Source organism: Sorex fumeus, unplaced genomic scaffold (genome assembly GCF_029834395.1).
Source record: "Sorex fumeus unplaced genomic scaffold, SorFum_2.1 ptg000013l, whole genome shotgun sequence".
NCBI lineage: Eukaryota > Metazoa > Chordata > Mammalia > Eulipotyphla > Soricidae > Sorex > Sorex fumeus.
This window is the reverse complement of record NW_026606070.1, coordinates 35,610,619-35,626,060: the sequence shown is the minus strand read 5'-3', so window position 1 is coordinate 35,626,060 and position 15,442 is coordinate 35,610,619. Positions and strand designations below refer to the sequence as shown.

Genomic DNA, 15,442 nt, shown 5'->3' with positions numbered 1-15,442 from the left:
CCCATTAATTATAACAAGATGCCAATTCAGGTCACCTTATTTTGTTGAGTTTAAATAAAACTAGATTGAGTTCCCTGCCCTGTATTCTGGCTTTTTTATGGATTCAAAGATTTCAGTAAGCTGGGTGAAAAGCTCACATATTCATAGTTACTTCTAGCTAAAACTTCTTTTGTCTCTTGAAATCTTAAACTTGCTCATATCTTGGAGAGATCAATTTTCTCTACTCTGAGCCAGTCTTAAACAGAAAATCACCTTTTATTTCCTTAAATAGTCCACCCTATTTTTTATTGGGAATTTTGCACAACAAAATAAAATGTCTAATATAATTAGGCAACATATTTAAAACTTACTTTTCAACAAAGATATATTTGGCATCTACTCAGTGCCATTTACTTTTATGGACTAAGATTATAATATTAAATGGAACTAAAAAATTTGTTTTATGGAATTTAAATCCTTATATGGAGAGGTAGAATATAAACAAATTCATGTATATTAAATATACCAAATAATAATGAAAAATAAGACATAGTGATGAGGGAACTATGAAAGGAAACAGGATTATGTAGGTAATAAATCAAGTAGACTTCTCCAGTCAGACTTGAATTGTAGCTTATAGTAGCTTAGAAGCAGGAAAAACAGCACAAAACTCCAGAGGAAGAAATAGTTTGATTTAAGAACCCAGAAGAAGGTTCCTGAGATTTAACGGGACTAGCCAAGAAGGAAGTGGTGAGAGGAATTAACACATGCAATGTTAAAATTCGGGATTGTAGAGAGATTATCTGTAGATAGTCTTCTTACTGATGTTATTCTGTCACTGTCACTGTCCTCCTATTGTTCATCGATTTGCTCGAGCGGGCCAAGTAACGTCTCCATTGTGAGTTTCATTGTTACTGTGTCTGGCATATGGAACACGTCACGAGTAGCTTGCCAGGCTTTGCAAAGCGGGTGAGATACTCTTGGTAGCTTGCCGAGCTCTCCGAGAGGGGCGGAGGAATCAAACTCAGGTCGCCCATGTTGGCTGCGTGCAAGGCAAACACCCTACCCACTATGCTATCGCTCCAGCTTCTCAGCCTTTTGGCTAAGATCAAGTGTAGTGATGTTATTCTAAAAATAATAATAATAATAGTAATAATAATATTAATAGTAAGAGAAAGGGCATTATTAGAATGTTAGTTCTACTCATTCCTTGCTGCTTAATTACTTCACCTCTGTAGTATGTTTCATATCCTGGTGTTCACACAGGTCCTGCATGGTGGGTGGACCCATTCAGTCTTTAGAGTGCAGACAGCTGCTGTGGTTTCATCTGGTTCACTATCCTCACCTTCAATTCATCAAACTGCTCTTGGTTTTAAGAAAGTTACAAATGTTTTGAGGCTTTTAGCAAAAGGACAAGACAAAAGCTTATTTCAGCATTGTGACCACTACCTACCTCTGACACTGAGGTTTGGCAAGCAGTGTTTTAGTCTTGCCAATGATGATAATGTTATTCTAGAGATAATAGGTCTGAGTTGATATCATGCTAATCCAACTAGAAAAAAGTAACAATCATTGACTTTTTTTCTGAACATAAACTTGGTCCCAACTTCTCCCTCTGAGAAAGAATAACAAGTAATAATCACTTCACAAATAGTGTTTTGATACAAAGATCAGCTGTACATGATTTGCACTTTGCTACCTTTTCCAACTTTTAAAAAATGTTCTTTAGAAATATTTTCTCTCAAAGAGGGGAAGAGGTAATAATGCAGAGGGGATCTTCCAGTGATTCAGTCAACAATGTCATGGAAGATTCAATGCCTGACCCATGGAGGCCGCAGTGCTTCTTAGACCCCGTGGTACCAGGGAATACCTAGGCCACCTTGGCAATGCTCCAAAGATGCTCTCTGGCTGATGACTGAGTCTGACTCCTGAAAGGCAACCATCTTAAACCCAGGACTATCTACCAAAACACAATTCTTAAATTGATAGCTCTAAATATTGGGGTTTTGTTGTTGTTGTTTAAATTCACAAAGGTGTATTAAAATTTAAAGCACATTTTCCAATGTGTTTGTTGGACACTTGTGAAAGATTTCATAGGCTGAAATTTAAAGTCACATAAAATTTGGGGCCAGAGATAGGACGGTGAGTAAGTCACTTGCCTTCCATGCAGTCAGCCAGGTTTGATCTCCAGCACCTTGTACGGTCCTCTGAGCACCATTAGGAGTGATTTCTGAGTGTAGAGTCAAGATTAACTCCTGAGCACCGCCATATATGGCCCCCAAAAACAAAAACATAAAAGTTACGTAAAATTTACCTTAGTTGGTTTATTGCTTTGTGGTTTTGCCATATAGGAGACTATTACATATGATTGGGTCTCAAGAGTGGCTCAGACATAGGCAGTGCTTCTGAAAACTGGCAGGTACAGAGAAACTTGATGATACATCAGCCAGGGTAGACAAATATCAGGAAAGCTTTACAAATCAGACTAGAGAAGGCCCACAGTGATATTGATAATTGTAACCCTGGTTGGGAAAGAAGATAAGAATTAATGCAGTAGGCCCTAGGCTGAGTCTTACTGGCAAATCTGACCTATGGACATAAATGTAATCAGAGAATCTCAAGTCGACTAGCAATACTCCTCTTAAAATGACTGAAAAGACAACTAAGCACTATAATTCTAGGGAATCTGAACTACTGACCAGATTCTCAGTGTTTATTATGGTATAGTAAGAAGATAAGACTATTTTCTGAACCAAGGTATGGAAGCATTCTGGGTCTGGCATTGTCTTCTGTCTTATGAAAATAATCACGAAAAAGATATTTCATCTTATATTTTGAGCTTTAGCTTGATTTGAAATTTAGAGTTTTAAATGTCTTACTATCAAAAAGCATGTTACACAAAAGATAAGAAAGATAAGAAATTTAAATTTAGTAACAAAATTAAATGACTGATCTGGAAAGAAAGCACAATAAACTGTGTACATGTTGTGTGCTGGTGTGTGAATGGCCTACTTCAAACTCTAGCACTATATGATTCCTAAAGCACAGAGCCAGGAGCAAACTGATCTCTAAGCACCCCAGCTGTAACACCAAAATGAAAAATGAAATTAATTATCTCAGGAAAATAGTTCAAAGGATATTCTAAGAATATTGATAAGTTCTCTTTGTTAGGCAAATAGCAAAAATCTTCCTAGCAAGTACGAAAGACCTTGATTTAAGTTGACAAATTATCAAAATAACTAATTATCAGAACAACATAAGACTAGTTTCTATCTAAAGAAATATGAGTAGAATTATTAGGAACTTCTAAGTACAATCTGGGAAGTAGTTTCTTCACAGTGAAAATAGCATGAGTCACAGTACCAGACAAACATAAGCAAGTGAAAACCATTCTGAGACCCATGGTTTTGTTTGTAAATCACCAAGTATAGTGTTCCATTCTATTCAGTAAATGTCATAGCCCATATTCTAAATTCGGAAATAGGAATATTGGATTTTAATCCTGTTATGGTACACTGAGAGTCTCCCCAAGTATTCAGATGCAGCTATAGGAAAATAATACATAATAAAATTTTAAACAGTACATTCTAAAGAGTTTGGAGATATAATTTTTAATTAGATTAGTTACTGTTCCAGGCCCTCCCGTTGATCATCGATTTGCTCGAGCGGGCCCAGTAACGTCTCCATTGGAGACTTTGTTGTTACTGTGTTTGGCATATCCAATACGTCACAGGGAGCTTGCTAGGCTCTGCCGTGCGGGCGAGATACTCTTGGTAGCTTGCCGGGCTCTCCGAGAGGGGCGGAGGAATCGAACTCGGGTCGGCCATGTTGGCTGCGTGCAAGGCAAACACCCTACCGCTGTGCTATCGCTCCAGCCTTTTACTGTTCCAGGAAAATAAGGCCCTTAATTTATTTCTTTGCAAAAATTTTAAGTAAAGACTTTGAACTTTGCACAAGAAAAGCACTTTACAAATCAATATGTGTATTATTTTTGTTACTGTAATAGCTAGACATTAATGTCTAGTCCAGAGTTTTATAGGAAGGCCAAATACATAAAACTAGTCATTCGGTTTCCAGAAAATTATACTGTTTAATACAATAATGGTATTTGTTATATGTAACATTTTTCAAAGAAATGTGGTAATTTCCTAATGAAGATAACAAAGAAATATTGATAACTATTGTTCCTATAAACCTTTGGCAATTTAATAGTTCAGATGGAAGAAATAAAGTTTCTGTCTAGGTGAAATATACAGAATTAGTTCATGGAATCATTCCTTATAAACTGCCTAATCCCTAGGAGGAAGCCAAAACCAATATAAAGGAACATTCCAAGCTATTCATTATGAAGGGAACTTTGTATAATGCATTAGAAGATAGATATAAAGAGAAACATTTTAATTATTTCAGATTTACCTAGCAACTAATATAAATTGGGCAATTTGCTGAGCAGAAAAGATACAGCAATGAAGATGATAAATTGCATATTTCAAAAGTGACTAAACAATAGCTCCTATTTTACATATTCTTCTTAAAATGTGACTTTATTATTCTTGCCATTGAGAGTTCACTTGTATCACTTGCATCCTGTTGATCATCAATTTGCTCCAGCAGGCACCAGTAACATCTCCATTCGTCCCTGTCACGTACCAGTGTAGCCCAATGGCTTCTGCTCGCTCCAGGAACACGAAGAGCCTCAAACCGTTTGTTCAGGGTTTTGACAAGGAAGTCTGATCATCTTGTAGGTGGGCTGCTACACATTCTTTTGACATCACATGGAATACTGTCGGTAACAGCTCTAGTCCAGGGGTCATCTCCAAATCACATTAAGTGTCCGGCCCATGTGATTTTCGATGCCTTGGCAAATGAGGCAGTGTCCCTGATCTTCAATCATTGACGGAATTTGGAACTCTGGATTCCTTCTCTCACTTGAATGAAGCATGATACTCCAAGCATAGCTCTTTCGAATCCTTTTTGGGTGATCTGGATAGCGTTCTCATCCTGTTATCGTAGGGCTCAGGTCTCTGAGGTTTATGTTAGTGCAGGAAGAACAGTGGAGCCGAAGAGATGTGCCAGGAGCCAAAAGTTCTTTGTCTTCTTAAGACCTTCTTCCATGCTCTTGAAGGTGTTCTACATAGCTCTTTTCTTCCTGCGCAGTTCTGGCAAGAAGTCGTTCCTCATGTTGTGTTCTCAACCCAGGTACACATAGCTGCTGCGTGCGGAGATGTTCAAACAGAGCATCAGGGACTAGTTCGTTTTTCATGAACATTGTCTTGGTGAGATTCAGCTGCAGTCCAACCTTTCCACATTCACTGGTCAAAGTCAGCCAGCATTTGTGCCACTTGGCTGAAGTTTGGTGTTATTAGAACGATGTCATCAGCGAAACGGAGATGGTGTAGTTGCCGACCGTCTATCTTTACTCTCATTTCTTCCCATTCCAGTTGTTGCATGACATTCTCGGGGGTGGCACTGAGTTAGGATTCCATGTATCCTCCCTTTAAATATGGTCAGCTTTGTGACTTTGAGAAAGTAGTACTATACCTGAGGTTTGGTGGAAAATGTTCTTTTGGAATTAGTAACTTCACAAGTGCATCCTCATTGAGAGATATAATAACTAGCACAAATGTCCTTACCACATGCACTATTCAGCTTTAAATTAGACTATTGAGTACAACTCAAGGTGAAATATCCCAATATGATATCAAAATAATTTTTTCACATCCAGATTGTCTCCATTATATACTGTGATCTTTTCTGTATTTAGGATTTATGATAAGGGATAGTTTCTTACACAGCAAGGACTAACTTGAATGGAGAAAGTAGTCTTATCTGTATTTCTCCAAAGCTTATACTAAATGATAAATAACAAATACCAGAATAAAACCTATAGAGACATCTTTGATTCCTTCTCTAGTCTCCATTTTAGCTACTTGTCAGTCCTGTTTTACCTATCAAAATAAATACATAGAATTTGAGCACTTTTAACTATTGGAATCATTACCTTCTTGGTAACAAAAATACAACTTTCCCATAAATTATTGTAAAGATTTATAAAACTATATATCTTTCATATTTGCTACACCCAGTAATGGCCAATTTGCAACAGGGTATTTAAAAGGAAACTCTAAAAAGCCTAAATGACATCAACTCCTACTTTGCTCAAATGACTGAAGTTTTGTTTTGCAAAAACAGAAAACCAGAGTTCATAAAGTACCCCATAGAGACTTCTAATAATCTTACTCCCTGGTTTAGAGGTGTGGGGTATGTTATTTATTTGTTTTGTGTTTCAGCTCTTCTTTTCTGTTCAAGACATATGATGAAATATTGACATCCCAGAAAAATTATAGCCTTGAACTTGGTTTAGGTATTATTTCATCCCAGAAGGTTATTCCACAGAAGTGCCAAGGCTAATTTCCTGGATTTCTTTAAGTCTTTTATCAAATCACTCCTGTTTAAAATTTCAGTAATGATTCACTATTTGTCATTCATGGAACTCCCTAACCAGTATTTACTTTTCCTCAAAGTATGCATAATACTACTAATTTATCTGTCATGTCTATTTCATTTTGTCTTCATCTTTACCTACACCCACTGATGATGAATTTAAGGAAGGAAAATAGGAGCAGAAATCCTTTGTTCTCTCATCTAAAAGTTGACCTTTTAAGAAATATATAGCATTTCCTAGTCTGGGGCTGGTCATTCAGGCTGGTTCTACGGGAACTCAGCTCGGTGTCCTCAGTTCATTTGAGAATGTCTGCAGAGCACCAGAGTTGACCCAGGAGGAATGGACGGAGGGAGAACGGTCAGCTTTCCTCACTTTGCTAGTAAGGTCTGTCGGGGAACAGGCTCGTCACCTGCCCCCAGGCAAGATCTGCCCGAAAGAGGCTATCTTAGTGTTTCTGGAGCAGCCTGGGAATTGAGTGAATCAGTGTGTGACTGGTTGGTCTAGACCTGGCTGATAAACAAGACTTGCTGGAGGATACGGGCTGTGCAGGTGACTAAGCAGATGAAAGTAGGGTTAGTGAGTTCGATCAGGAGTTCTGTCAAAAGTTAACCTGTTTTGGGCCATAGTACAAGTTATTTTAATCTAAGTTATAAAAATAATGAGATATAAAGAGCTTTTGTATCATTGAAAAAAAAAGAAGTACATGGCATTTAGTGGTATCCAAGTTGGTGAGTGGCGACAGATAAGGAATCACTCTCCACATTCTCTTCACTCTAGCAAGTCATTTTTCATAATTTAACATAACTTTTGACATGCCATATTTTTCTTGTGAAGTCCTAGAAGGAAGTTGTTTGCATTTTTCCTTTTCTTTTCTGACTTGAATAGAAATTTAGTGAACTATCAATTTCACTTGTACTTTTTGGCCAGACCAAATACGAGATAGAGCATTTCAAAACTTCATATTCATGCTATCATAGTATGAAAAATAAGAGTGAACTATATAGACATCAAACATTTAAGTGACTTATTCAAGATTGCTTTATCAATCAGTAAGTAGAGCAATCCATAGCCCAAAAGCATGATTTTAATTTAAAACATGTCAAGGAACAGATAGGATGGTGAAGATCATATTGAATAAAATTAAGTAGAAAAATTACAATCAGTTCAAAAATATGAACGTGTTCATATACAGTAAAGTAAATGACTTCCCAGAGGTATTTGCATTCAGTCATGCTATACCTGAATTCCACACTTCAATTCTTGTACCCAGCAATAAGGAACCACTACTGCAGCTTACTTTGAAATCACAGTTTGCTTTAGAGTCATCTCATATTTCTCTTTCCTTTATCATGCCTATTATGTATGGATGGATATGAGCTAGCCCCTGACAATGTAAGAAGCTTTCCCAAATAATCCTGGTGGCTTGACTGTGGGAACCTGGCAGTTCTACTCTCTGTGATCCCCAGTACTACCTGCAATTTCCAGACACATCACAGCCAGCTGTGTTTAAGCATCACAAAAAGGGTGGAACTTCTAGTGAGTGCCACAAGTGAAAAAAAGGTGAGAGACTCATAGACAGGAAGTGACACCCTCTTTAGACATGAGTGTGAATACACAACTAAAGAATCAGAAAAGCTTTTTGTCTACTGCTGCCAAGTGTGTGAGCACTGCAGAATAATGTGTAGCATTATAGCACTGTCCTCCCGTTGTCCATCAATTTGCTCGAGCGGGTACCAGTAACATCTCCACTGTGAGACTTGTTGTTACTGTTTTTGGCATATCAAATACACCATGGGGAGATTGCCAGGCTCTGCCATGTGGGCAGGATGCTATCAATAGCTTGCCGGGCTCTCCAAGAGGGATGGAGGAATCAAACTCAGGTGGGCAGTATGCAAGGCAAACGCCCTACCTGCTGTGCTATCGCTCTAGCCCAGAATAGTGTGTAATCCCTGAAAAACATCACAGACAGGTGGTAAGTGTGTACCTCTGGTAATTGCAACAGCAATGAAAAGAATAGGAAAGAGAGAGGAAAAAATATTCAAGAATAGTGATCATTTTTAAAACATAAGGCCATTTAAGTGTAAAATATGCTAAGACCACTCTCCATTTCACACAGGAATTGTCTTTCACAATTTGAAAGGCACATAGGCACCATTGAAAGAACATTACTTTCATGTCCTACCTTCTATTCCATGGATAATTTGTTACTATATTCCTCAAAGATATTAAAGCCATGATTCATTCCTTATGTTCACAGGCATTATGTAACTATAAAATGAAAATTGTAAGTTATAAACAAGCAAAACCAGAAACCCAGTAAAATTTTTTAAATGAAGCAATATTTTCTGATTTTAGAGAAGATAAAGTAACAAAGATAGGATTAAATCTCCTCCCTGTAACATACACCTGCTGATACTTCCATAGTTAAATAGAAGACAAGGGAGTTTCCATTTTACAGTTCACAGAAGTTCGTACTCTGGAATCCAGGAAAGGGTTAGAGGGACAGGCTATTCATCTGGGAAGTCAGATGGAGAATAAATGACATCTGATTAGTACACGTTACTTCACCATCTCCAAAAAAATCAGAAAACAGGTAATAAGGGAGACCTATATTCAGTAAAATGAAGACTCTTCTAGAAGATCATTGACTACATAAATATAAAATTTCAGGGAATCTTTTGTAAGATTATATTTGGGGTGGCAGAGATTTCTTAATCACTTGATCACTTGACATCCCGTTACTCATCGATTTGCTTGAGCGGGTGCCAGTAACATCTCCCTGTCACATGCTAGTGTAGCCCAATGGCGTCTGCTCACTCCAGGAACACAAAGAACCTCAAACCGATTATTTAGGGTCTTGACGAAGAAGTCTGACCATCTCGTAGGTAGGCGGCCACAGGATCTTTTTACAACCTGTGGAATCCAGTCGGTAACGATTCTAGTCCAGCAGTCGTCTCCAAATCTCATTACATGTCCAGCCCATCTGATTTTCGATGCCTTGGCAAACGAGACAGAGGTGTCAGAGATTTTTTAATGTAAAGTTTAAATCACCTTTTCTAATCTCAGATCTCTTTTTTCTGGTCTTATAATTTGACAAACCAAATTTTAGTAAAGGTTATTTATTTCCATCTCAAAACTGTCATTTTAGTACTTTTCTTTTAGAGAAGAGCTAGATTTTGTTTATTTAACCAACAATATGTAAATCTATACACATACTGATATCTCATTCCTATTCTCCTTCTCTCCTTCCTCACCACAGATTCTTAGTTCAAGATTTTTTTTTTAAATTTTATCCTAACCTCCGCCCCTCTCGGAGAGCCTGGCAAGCTACCAAGAGTATCTGATATGCCAGACACAGTAACAATAAAGTCTCCAATGGAGATGTTACTGGGCCCGCTCGAGCAAATCGACGATCAACGGGAGGGCCTTTACCTTATCCTAAGCTACAACTGGTTCTGCCACAGTAAACTTCTGCTTCCTGAGAAACATGCTCCTCCCTGTTCATACTCCTGATTATGTTTCCACTATAGATCATAAAATAAATACAGGCAATTAAAACAAAGGATTCAATAAAGAGACTTCACTGATTATGTTCTTCAATTTGAAAAAAAATTACAGTAATTTTAATTGTGCAAAATTAGCATTTAATTTTCATTTATTCTTTTTGGCTTCTTCTTGGGAACCTCGTCAATTAAGGTGAGAATGCAAATGAATCTAGTCTGTTGAATAAGCAAAACTTAATTTTACCTTTAAGTGAAAATTATAACATCCAAAGAATTTCATTCATCAGCATTAATATTTCCTCTGGTCATATTTAGTTTTTGAGTTTTCGGTAATGATGGTTCTCTCTACAAGTTTTTCTTTCACATGGCTTTCAACAAAGATTTATAATATGCATATTTTTATTGATTTTATCTATTGGTGAACACATGGAAAGTTGAGTCAATTGTCAAAGTTGGAGTTGGGTAAAAACAAGCATAATCCAGTATAACTTTTGTCTTTCTCTTCCAGTAATACTACCGGGAAAAAGGGGGTTTCAAGAATGTGTATTAATGGTGACAGAAAGTGGAGAAGGGAGAATGACATACAGTAAGTATAAAGTTTAATTCTTAGTACTTTTAAAAATTACTTTTAGGAGCCAGGAAGATAGTTCAAATAGCTCAAATAAGGCCTGGTCAGCAGGTTCAAGGCCTTCTATTCTATCCCTAGCCATATGTGGCCCCCAAGCACCAACTTGGGTTTCACTGGTTGTCACTGGGTGGTCACCTTGGTTGACCTGAGTATTGACAAGTGTGGTCCTTTATAAAAACTTTCTATTGTGCTTTCTTTTGTCAACATCACTAAGTGATTCTATTTTCTGTTATTGTCATTAAAATTACCAAATGTTTACTCTATGTTTACTACTGTAATTAATATCTGTGAAACATGACAATGAATTTGTTATCTCCTTTCAAAGTGACAATTTGTAGTACATAATATTAAATTTAGTATTGACATTAGTATATATAATGTGTATTGTGCATGTAATACACATTAATAATGGCATACAAGTAAAGTGCTTGTATGCTAGTATACAAAGTGTCACTGTCACTGTCACTGTCACTGTCATCCCGTTAATCATCGATTACTCAAGTGGGCGCCAGTAGCATCTCCATTTGTCCCAGTCCTGAGATTTTAGCATCATAAACTTAATGCTCTCTCTCCACACGGATGTGGCATGCTAGCTGGATGTCTTTGGACATAATGGTGACGCGTTTGGTGGGGAATGCGCAGAGGTTGGTGTCCTCAAAGAGTCCCACTAGGTAGACCTTGCACACTTCCTGCAGCACCATGATGGCTGAACTCTGGGAGCGCAGGTCGGTCTTGAAGTCCTGTGAGATCTTGCGCAGCACAAGGTGTCTGACTGGTAGCAGTGTGGCTTCTTCACACCACTGGTAGCTGGTGTGCTCTTGCAGGACGCCTTGTTGGGCAGCTGCTTGCAGGGTGCCTTCCTGCCCTTTGACTTGCGTGGAATCTGCTTAGTACAAGCCCTCTCTTTCTTCCCAACTCGGCTGGAGATTCCTTCAGGGTTAGGGAAATGAGACCCATTTTAGCTACTGTTGTTGTCATTTGGTACTTCACCGGTGAGTTGTCAGGCTCTGCCCTGCAGGCTGGATACCCTCAGTAGCAAAGTGATACAAAGTGATGTAATCATATTATGATATAAAGTATATATTTATGTGTAGTTAAATATATGTGAATATAATCTTTTGGGGGGGAACTCTCCCTAACCGTGATGAGGGTCCCTGTCCATGTCCAGCCCAATGGTTTAGTGCACTGACCCTGTGATAAACAACTAGTTATAACATTTCTAGTATCCTCAAGAGCAGTGAACAGCGGACAATGCAGTACCAGGGCTCACACATGGATTCCCACACATGCATACATGCCTTTATGATTGCTAAGCTATCTCCCAGTCCTATTTGAATATATTTGTAGACAGACATATTTTATAAAAGTACTTAGTAATAGTACAGCAGGACTGTACTACTATACAAGAAGGGAGACATCCACAACATTGGCAACTATCGCCCAATCTGCCTATTGTCTGTCGTCTACAAACTGTTCACTCGAGTCATCCTGAATAGGATTAGCAGAACACTAGATGAAGGACAACCATGTGAACAAGCCGGATTCCGAAAAGGATTCAGTACCATCGACCATATCCACACAATTACTAAGCTCATTGAGGTTTCTCGGGAGTTCAAGATGCCGCTCTGTCTAACGTTCATTGATTTAAAGAAGGCCTTTGATTCTGTTGAGATGGAAACGGTCATGGAAGCCCTAGCCAATCAGAGCATACAAACTCAGTACATCAGGATCCTTCGTGAGCTCTATTGCGGATTCACTACCAAGATCTCAGCATTCTACAAAGAAGTAATCATCCATATCAAGAGAGGGGTTCGACAGGGTGATACCATTTCACCAAAACTCTTCAGTGCCACCCTCGAGAACATCATGCGACGACTGGAATGGGAAAGCATGGGAGTGAAGATAGATGGTCGGCAACTACACCACCTCCACTTTGCTGATGACATAGTTCTAATAACACCAAACATCAACCAAGCGGCACAAATGCTGAACGACTTTGACCGTGAATGTGGAAAGGTCGGACTACAGCTGAATCTTAAGAAGACAACGTTTATGAGAAACAGCCTTGTTCCTGACGCTCCATTCACTCTCATGGAACCACCGTCTCCGAATGCAACAGTTATATATACCTAGGTCGTGAAATCAACATGATGAATGACCTGGCACCTGAGTTGCACAGGAGGAAGAGAGCGGCTTGGAATGCATTCAAGAACGTTGAAGAAATAACTAAAAGGACAAAGAACCTCCAGCTACGAGCACATCTCTTTGATTCCACTGTTCTTCCTGCATTAACATATGCCTCAGAGACCTGGACCCTACGAAAACAGGATGAGAACGCTATCCGGGTCTCTCAAAGAGGAATCGAAAGAGCTATGCTTGGAATATCATGATTCACTCAAATGAGAGATAGAATCCGGAGTTCTGATCTTCGTCAACGCTCAAGAATCAGGGACGCTGTCTCATTTGCCAAGACATCAAAAATCAGATGGGCTGGACACGTAATGAGGTTTACAGACAACCGCTGGACTAGAGCCATTACTGATTGGATTCCATGGGACATCAAAAGATCACGTGGACGCCCACCTACAAGATGGTCAGACTTCTTCGTCAAGACCCTGAATGATTGGTTTGAGGCTCTGCATGTTCCTAGAACGAACAGATACCATTGGGCTACGCTTGCACGCAACCGGGATGAATGGAGACGTTACTGGCACCCACTTGAGTAAATCGATGAATAACTGGGATTAAGTGATTAAGTGATTAAGTGACTTAGAATATACACAGCAGGTAGAGCATTTGCCTTGCATGCGGCCAACCCGGGTTTTATTCTTCCGTCCCTCTCAGAGAGCACAGCAAGCTACTAAAAGTATCCCGCCCGCATGGCAGATCCTGGCAAGCTCCCCATGGAGTATTTGATATGTCAAAAACAGTAACAAGTCTCACAATGGAGACATTACTTGTGCCTGCTTGAGCAAATTGATGAACAATGGGAGGACAGTGCTACAATGCACAATATGTATAATATTTATAGTAATACAAAAAGAATACTGTGAAAAAGTCAGTCTGAGTTTGAGGTGTTGGAGTGAGTAGACAAATCAGACAAAAACTTTCACCCTTACATTTAGGACCTGGGATTTTAATGCCAGCATTCCTATAAACATTCACAAAATATCAATACTTAGGAAATAGATACCGTTAAAAAAAAACAAACTTGCCATCTTGAACCTGTGCAATGGAAAATATATTTTTCTCTAGAAAGCTTTAAATTAAGCTTCTACCATTGCCTGATTTTTTGTGTTTCTAGGGAAGAGCCTTGTAATAGCCCCCTTACCTCTCCAAATACTTGCATTTTTTGTGATCTTTTAAAGGTTCAGAAGTTCAATTGTCAGAAGCTGAATCTGAATAAAGAAGAGAACTATTAGAGAAATGATCAGAGACAATGCAGGTTAGCCAAAGGACAGCAAATACACCTTTATTTTCTGTTCCTGTCGTGCTATTTAACTACCCTGAAGGAAACACCACAGATCATTGATATTCCAGAAGATAGTAGAATGTGATCAGTGTTATGATGCTTTCATTTTATGTCCTAAAAATGCCTAATGTAAATTTCATTTTGGAACTTAAGAGATGTTTTTATTCAGTGTATGAAGTAATGGAGGATTTTCACATTAAAACTAAAATCAAAAGAAATCCACTACCCACCCCCGAAATAAAAGGAAGAAAAAGAAGACAAAGTATTTTGTACTCTGGAATCCCCAAATCTACAACTCCTAGTCTACTTAGAAATGATCTTAGGAAACTGAGGTTAGACTGAAAAATTAAATACCAAGGTTTGATTGTAGAGCAGATTATGTTTGTGATATGAGTATAAAGATAAATGAAAATTACTCTATTGTCCAAGTTTGTGATCACTACAAATACATGACTGCAATACTGCTTTTTTTTAAGAATGCAGGAATTTTATTCTTATTCTAGACAAAGCACATACAGAAGAAACATAAGGAAAATCTACCTAGAATAGTTGGCATTTATCTCCTGGACATTACAGGAATACTCTAGTCTACTTACCTTTAAAAAGACAAAGACAAAAACTCTCTAATGCAAATTGGTTTCCATAATGCACTAGGATTTATTACCTAAAGTCCAGTAAAGAAGATAATATAAATACTATGCAATGAATTCATGAAAAGATAATGTTGTGTCAAATTGAAGTTATTATAATTATAATTATGTACAATTAAAAGACATTCACTATTTTTTAGTCATATACTGACTCGAGACAAAATTTAATATCAACGTAACATTGTTCTATATAGCAATTATGATAATTGGCATCTAATTCACAATTAGACAGATTCACAATTATAATGAAGTCATTCTTGAAACAATTAATAAATCATATTAACCCTAGTGGCACATCAAGTTCTATAAACTTTCTCCTAGAAAGACTATTTTTAACTTTTAGTAGTATGAACACATTTAAATTTTGGAGATTTAAACAAGTGCTTTGTTTTAGTATATACATTATATACACTAGCTAAAATTTTATTAATAAATGCTATATATGGTATATATATATATATGGTACTACCCAGCCGTCGCCACACTCCAGGACGCTTTCCGGACCCGCGAGGCAGCTCCGGCCGAGACCCACGCACAACTGAAGACCCACAGAACAAGGTAAGCGGAACTCTCTGAGACCTTGGACTCCAGGCTCGCCGGACCCAGGGACAGAGCTTCTCTGCTTGCTCCCACCACCACAGACGTCGCCACACTCCAGGACGCTTTCCGGACCCGCGAGGCAGCTCCGGCCGAGACCCACGCACAACTGAAGACCCACAGAACAAGGGATCGAATTGTGCACAGGAGACCCACCCTACCCAGATA

At 38.4% G+C, this 15,442-nt stretch overlaps 1 protein-coding gene and 1 pseudogene across 1 annotated transcript in view; one reads left to right on the top strand and one right to left on the bottom strand.

The window, feature by feature from the left end:
- The first annotated feature begins 1,061 nt into the window (after positions 1–1,061).
- Positions 1,062–1,270, top strand: LOC130020853 (uncharacterized; annotated as a pseudogene).
- Positions 1,271–11,112: 9,842 nt separating this feature from the next.
- The window catches only part of LOC130020611 (histone H3.1-like), a 41,883-nt gene continuing 37,553 nt past the window's right edge, over positions 11,113–15,442 (bottom strand). Inside the window, exon 3 of the mRNA XM_056111197.1 lies at positions 11,113–11,438. Within this exon, the coding sequence (XP_055967172.1) occupies positions 11,113–11,438 (326 nt within the window). The remainder of the gene's footprint in view (positions 11,439–15,442) is intronic.